Source organism: Gavialis gangeticus, unplaced genomic scaffold (genome assembly GCF_001723915.1).
Source record: "Gavialis gangeticus isolate Ggan-Ray unplaced genomic scaffold, GavGan_comp1, whole genome shotgun sequence".
In the NCBI taxonomy this organism is placed as follows: Eukaryota; Metazoa; Chordata; order Crocodylia; family Gavialidae; genus Gavialis; species Gavialis gangeticus.
Window position 1 is genome coordinate 129,268,794 of NW_017729025.1, and position 6,989 is coordinate 129,275,782.

The 6,989-nt window shown below is 50.2% G+C and overlaps 1 protein-coding gene across 4 annotated transcripts in view; it reads left to right on the top strand.

Annotated features, from left to right (window-relative positions):
• Nucleotides 1–6,989, top strand: part of SYT9 (synaptotagmin 9) — a 106,553-nt gene that overhangs the window by 85,502 nt on the left and 14,062 nt on the right. For all 4 annotated transcript variants that reach the window (XM_019519537.1, XM_019519538.1, XM_019519536.1 and 1 more), the window contains exon 3: nucleotides 4,435–4,555. In XM_019519537.1, the coding sequence (XP_019375082.1) occupies nucleotides 4,435–4,555 (121 nt within the window). The remainder of the gene's footprint in view (nucleotides 1–4,434; nucleotides 4,556–6,989) is intronic.

A 6,989-nucleotide genomic window follows, 5' to 3' on the forward strand; every position in this document is an offset into this window, starting at 1 on the left:
ATGACATCAATCTCTTCTCCCTTGTCCAGGTGATAGGTCACCTGGTCATAGAAGGAAATGTGATTGGTCAAGCAAGACCTACCCACAACAAACCCTTGCTGGCTATCCCTTAGGATGTTGGCATCAGCCAGACCATTAAGGATGGCCTCTTTAATAAACTTTTCTAAGATCTTCCCTGGGATAAAAGTTAGGCTGATAGGCCTATAGTTAGCCGGATCCACTTTCCTCCCTTTCTTGAAGATCGGCCCCACATTGGCCTTCTTCCAGTCTTTGGGCACTATACTAGAGCACCAGGAGTTTTCAAAGATCTGTGCCAGGGGCTGGGCTATGATGCTCGTCAGCTCCTTGAGTACCCTGGGGTATAGATTGTCAGGGCCGGCTGACTTGAAGGTATCCAGCTTCTCAAGGTGTTCCTTCATGAGGTCAGCATTAATGGAGGGCAGGGGATCTCCCTCACCTGGACCTCCCTGTCCCGTAGCGGGCATGGACGTCCCATGGGACTGATGAAAGACTGATGCAAAGTACCCATTTAATAGGTTGGCTTTTTCCTGGGTGTCAGTTGTCAGTTGCCCCATCTGGTTCAGCAGGGGTCCAATGTTGCCCTTGCTTTTCCTCCGGCTCCCCACATATCTGAAAAAGGACTTTTATTGTCCTTTTTCACCCCCAAATCCATTTTTCCAGCTGCTAAGGTATACCTATCAAAACACCTTGAGTGCTCTTAAAATTTTTAACAGCAGTGATTAACAATATCCAGTAATGAACCTCTCCCCAAAAAACAAGAGCAGTAAGTAATTATCACTCAACCACCTCATCCTACACCCTTAGGCAAAAAGGTGTAACTTTAAAACATGCCCTGAATGTCCATATTTAAAGCCTTCAAATATCGGCAAGTGAATCACTGCTAGATGAAGTAGTAGGCAGAATTAATCAAATCTAGGATAATTTCATTTGTGATCAGGTGGAAAAACTGTTAGCCAATGTTTACATCAGATATCTGATTTCCTTTGAAGATGACAGAGAAGCTTCAAAACTTCAGATTTTCTACTAGAACTTCCTTTTCCACATCTGCCTTTCTGAAACTAAGATGGTGAAAGCTGATCGAATGTTCAGCTAAGCAGGAAGGAAAGTTGTAGGAGACTACTGCTACAAATCAGAAACTGTCAACTATCTTATTTTCAGTGGGGCTTCCTCTACCATTCTCCACCCACATCATACACAATGTTTAGCCTTACAAGACTTAGGCAGTTGCATCACATTTTGTTTGCTTGATATTCTTCCCATGGTTACTGCTCTAGTAAGTCCCCTACAAGCCGAAGCATCGAGAGTTCCAAAAACATTAGGAACATCATACTGGAAGGTACCACACCTGGGTCATGAATCCAGTCATCCACAATTGCAGGCAGCTAAGTAATGGACATTGAGAGCCAGATTCTATTCCATCTATTAGGACTAGGGACAGAAATTAACACATAAACTGTTAAAATGATTTGAAACTGGTTCACATCTGTAACACACCAGAAGTTCAGTGGCATGTAAACTACTTTAAAAATGGCAGAAACTGGTTTAAGATCAACCTGAATGGATGTAGTATCAGAATGAAATGATTTAAGTTAAATGAATTTATTGGACTTCTGTCCCAGATCCCCTCCAAATTCAAGTTAACCGTCCCCCAGCAGATTCCCCCCACAGATTCAACATTTCCTAGCATCCCAGGATACTTTGCACTTCCCTGGTAAACTCCCCACCTCAGCAGGGTGGGTAGGCTGGTTTGGTCCAAGCTGTCCGCTCCAGCTAAGCAGGGAGGTGTACTAACACCTCCAGCTTCTGGCCTGGGCCACTGCAGGCATGTGGCTGCATTTCCGGAATCAAAAGTGATTGTCTGTTAATTTGCTTAATCTGTTCATTCTACACAGGTTAAACTAACCTGTGAAGATTAAATCAATTCAGTGTCAGGATTTTTGATTGTCTGTACTTAGCCTAGGTGTCTAAGTAGACTTAAGCACCTATGTGCTTATTCCACTCTGTTCAAGTCCCTGAAAATTCCTACTGCATCTACTTTAGTACCACATGATCATCTGACCCTTAAGACTGAGTCACAAAAAAGTAGTGAATTGAAGGAAGACTGATACACCTTTCGTATTGAGTTTTTCAGGGACTTGAACAGTGTGGAACAGAATCTGTCACCTGGTGCCTAAGTGCACTTGCACACCTAATAGATGTCATAGAATCTAGCCTCTAAATCACAAGTGGGCAAAATGGTAGATCCTGCCAGCAACTGGAGGCCATTTCCCAGCAGCCTCTGCCCGTGTCGCTGTTGCTGGTTTCCCTGGAGACTCCAGTAGTGGCAATGTTGTGACAGCTTGGGGCCAGGGTTTCCATGGAAACCAGCCCCAGCAGCACTGGTGGGGCATGCACCTGGACAGGGAGCTGGGGATTGCTGGCAGAAGCAGTCTTCCCTGGCACTGGGTGCAGGCTGTGCCCATCGCCAGTCCCTGGTGGGAGAGGCAGCCTGAACCTCCTCTCATCCAGGGTGCAGATCTGGGGGCTTGCACCCCGGGAGGGCTGCCAGGCTGTGCTGGACTCCTCCTGGGGGTGCAAGCCCCTGGATCTGTGCTGGATGAGAGAAGGCTCAGGCTGCAGCAGCAGAAGCAATCTTGTCTGGTGCTGGGTGCAGCCCACGCCTAGCACCGGTCCCAGATGGGAGAGGCAGCCTGAGCCTCCTCTCATCCAGGGTGCAGATCTGGGGGCTTGGGAAGGCTGCAGGGGTGTGCTGGTCTCCTCCCAGGGGTGTGAGCCCCCAGATCTGCATGCTGGATGAGAGGAGGCCAGCAGTGGGCGCAGCCTGGGACCGGCACTGAGCGCAGCCTGCACCCAGTGCCGGGGAAGATTGCTGCTGCTACTGGTCCCAGACGGCAGCGGCATCTTCCTCTCATCCAGCATGCAGATCCAAGGGCTTGCACCCCCAGAAGGAGTCTGGCACAGCCCTGCAGCCCTCTCGGGGGTGTGGGCCCCTGGACCTGTGCACCAGATGAGAGGAGGCTGCTGCTGCCGCCCGGGACCAGCGCTGAAGCCAAGTAGGCCCAGCTTCGAAACTCAAAATGTTTCAAAACTTTTTGAAACATTTTGAGTGCTCTTATTTTGTTTTGATGCTGTTTCAAAGCCTTTTGTGTTGTTTTGATTTCACTGTTTCAAGCCTGAAACACCTCAAAACAGCTTCAAAATGAAACACCCAGTGAAATTTGCACAGCCCTATTGCATATGGTGTTGGACAGTTGATAGGCTTGCAGTAGCTCAGGGTTCTTGAGGCAAGTGCAGGGTCTTATTGAGGACATGCTTTAATATAGATTACAGGGAATTTTAGATGTGTATGAGAGTAATGAGGGCCAAGCTGCTAGCTGTGATGACCCTTTCTGGATTAGATTTCCTTCTGTTGTTCACTCCCCTTCCTCTTGAGCTTTTAATATGCTTACAACACTGTGCAATGTATTATGTTGTATTTAATCATGTTGTATTTAATCAGTTAATCCCATGCTTCAGGGATGCTTCTTGTCAAGGGAGACATTCCCTCCCTGCTTTCTCCTTTGAATGCATAGCTATGCATAACTTTTTTTTTCTTTTTTTTCACATCTTCTTCTGAAGCCTTATAGATTAGCTATGAGCAAAGAGAGGAGATTTGACAAAGGTGGTCTGATGCTTCCTGCGATTCTCAGAAAAGCCTTTCAGGCACTTAACTGATGCGTATTTAGGGGTAATGGATTGCCAGATTTGGGGTCAGGAAGGAATTTTATCCTTGATCAGAACAGAATGGACTGTTTAGGGTATTCTGTCTTCCTCTGTAGTGTGGGACATCGTTTACTTCCTTAGGTTACATGGGTATACATATTGGCAGTGCTCTTCATCTTTTCTGCTCTCTTTCTATGGTACATCACAATGTTTGTGGCCCTTCAGTTCCTAGTTTATTCTAGGGTGTTTGGGTGCTTTATGGTATATGGAAAGGGACAGAATGACTGTTCTTACGGATATTTTCGGATTTAGAGCAGGGGGGAGGCAAAGTCTTGCCCACAAGCCAGATCAGACCTGCAGTGCAGAACACAGAGCAGAGCAACACCCACTTCTGCACTTGATCACTAAAATAGGCCTCCTACCTAGGCATAAAACAACATTGTAACTAGTTTCACAGATCACAGCAGTGTAGATGTCAAAGTCTTGCCCGCAAACACAGCAGTTCGGGCAACTTACCACATACAAGTATTTTTTCCTCTGCACTTCCCAAGGAGAACTAAGCTTCTTCACATATAACTGTAATTCTTAAAAGCTGATTCTTTATCTTTAGTTAATCTGTGCCTTTTAGGCAGATGGACAACCGGAGGCAGAGAGACCATTTTAATATTATTTATCCCTCTCTTCCCCTCTCTTTTCTCTCTTTTTAAACAGGACAATGTGGATCTTGGTGACCTGATGTTTTCACTCTGCTACCTTCCAACAGCTGGTAGACTTACTATTACCATAATAAAGGCAAGAAATTTAAAAGCAATGGACATAACAGGAGCATCAGGTAGGAATTACTCTCATGTTCAGTATTAAAGTGGTGTCCCTGCCCCCTTGACTTAAAGAACTGTCTGGTGTTTCCACTGTTGGCATTGCCATTGTCACAGGGTATGCAAAAACAAATTTTGTTAATACCCTGATCTATGGGCAGTCTACCTAGCTCTCACCCACCACTCCTTGATGTTAGCTAATATACAGGTGCAGGAGGCTGCTCTGGTCTTATTACAATGTTCACCTGGATTGTGGTCCTGTCCTTATGGGCCAGTTGTATCGCTCCATACCTCCTCTACACCATGCCCCATCCCTCACAGATGGCATGCTTACAGATGTTCTACCACTTGCTGATGCAACCCCTCTTTGGGCCTTCTGAATCCTCAGCCTCTCTCAGCCCCACTGAGGGCCCTCAGATCCCTTGGTCTCTCTTGGCCTCACTCAGGTTGTCAGACCCCTCTATCTCTTCTCCAGCCCTCTCTGGGCCCTCAGGCCCTTTGGTCTTACACAACCACTCCCTGGACTACCAGGCCCCTCAGTCTGTCTCCCAGCTGAGCTACCAGCCCCTTTTGGTCCCTCATCCTGGACACTTTTAGATCTCTCCTTCTTGGCCGCTCCCCAGGCCCATCTGGCCCACTCTATTCCTAGTCGCTTGCTAGGCTGCTGGGCCCCTCTGGTCCCATTATATTTGCTGAGCCTCTCTATATGTATCAGGCCTCTCACTGGGGGCCCTTGCTGGGCCTCACTATCCAGGCCCTTGGACCCATTTGGTCCTGCACTCTATTCCCTGGCCCCTCACTGGGCCACTGGACCCATGTAGTCCCCCCGTCTTCCCTGGCCAAGTTATTTTCTGTCGGGATGTGCTCCCCTAGCCTTCCCCCCCCATGAGGTATCCCACAGGGGGGTGGGAGTTGAGACTTTCTGGCACCCCATCCTCGCCTTTCCCTAGAGTGACCCATGTGTGGCATTTCATGGAGACTGGCCCACCACAGGTAGCCCCACCACACTAACCAGCTGCAGTAGGGTACAGTCTCAGGTCTTACCCAGGACCAATCTTCAGGCCTACCTGATCTTACTTGTCTCCCTCTGGGCTTTCCCTAGGTGTATATAACCCTCCTGGGCTGCTAACCACTGGGTCCTCTAACCTTGGCTTCATCTCCTCTCTGAGTCCTTCATCTCTGGCCCCCAACTCAGACCCCTTTCCTTGATCCCTCCTCATCAGATGGCCTAGCAACAGCCTGGGCTGCACTCCCCTTGACTTCTTCCTCTTGGCTGTGGCCACACAAGGACCTTTGGCCTCCCTTAGCCACTCCAGGCTTTCCCGGCTTTAGCAGTCTCTACCATGGTCTGTTTCACCTTTTGGCCCCTCCTGGGCCCTGGCCCCGCACAGGCCAGTTGAGATTCCCAGGGTCAGTATTCCGGCTATCAGCCTTCTCGTCTCTGTGGGTCTGCTCTCTACGACCCCTCCATAGATCACTCCCTCTCTCTGGGGTCACCCTGAGCTCTCCAAAGATCTTCTTTAATTGAGGGCTCATCCAGACCCCTCAATAGCCCCCCCTCCCCAATGCCCCACTTGCTGGGTTCGCTCAGACCCTCCACCAGGTCTCTCAAACACTCAGCCCCTCAGGGCTCACCTGGCTCCTCAATAATTGGCCCACAGACTCTCACCCCTCTCCTAAGGCTTGCCTGGTCTCTCAAGGCCCCTGTGCACTCAGCCCCTCCCTCTCTGGGCTCATCTGGCCTCTCACTAGGCCCCAGGCACTCAGCCTCCTTCTCAGGGCTCTGGACCACCATATTGGGTCCCCAGGAACCTCCGGCATCCCCTCAGTTCCTACCCAAACCTCCAAATATCATTCTCCTTGTTGGCATTCAGAAGCAGCAGCTTTCTGGGTGGGTGATGTTTCTTCACCAATGGGGTTACCATATTTCCAGTTCCAAAAAAGAGGACACCTCACTCCCAACCCACAGCTCCCTGGACCTGCCAGTGCTCCTCACTCCCTACCCCCAGTCCCCCATCCCCCAGGCTATGTCGGTGCCCCTCACTCCTGACCCCCAGCTTCCTGGTGCTACCAATGCCTCACACTTCTGGCCAACAGCACCTCCCCCACAGTGCCACTCCGAACCTGCAGTCCCCCCACTCCTCCAGCCCTGCCAGAGGGGCCCCCGGCTGCCCCTGCCCCAACTGGGCCAGAATGTAGCGGCTGCAGCAGCTCCATCTCCTGTGGGTGGTGGTAGAACGAGTCTGGCCTGGCATGGGCTGGAGGGAGGAGGAGAGGATGCCTGTAGCACCAGGCTGGGGCTCCTGTGCTGCACCAGGTGGCCTGGCTACATCCCCGCCACTAGGCAGCATCTCCCAGGAGCTCCGCCCCAGCGAGCACAGGCGCTGACCCCCAGTACCACTAGCCTAGCCATGTAGTTCCCCTCTGCCCCCAAAGGACCCCCCTCCCCTC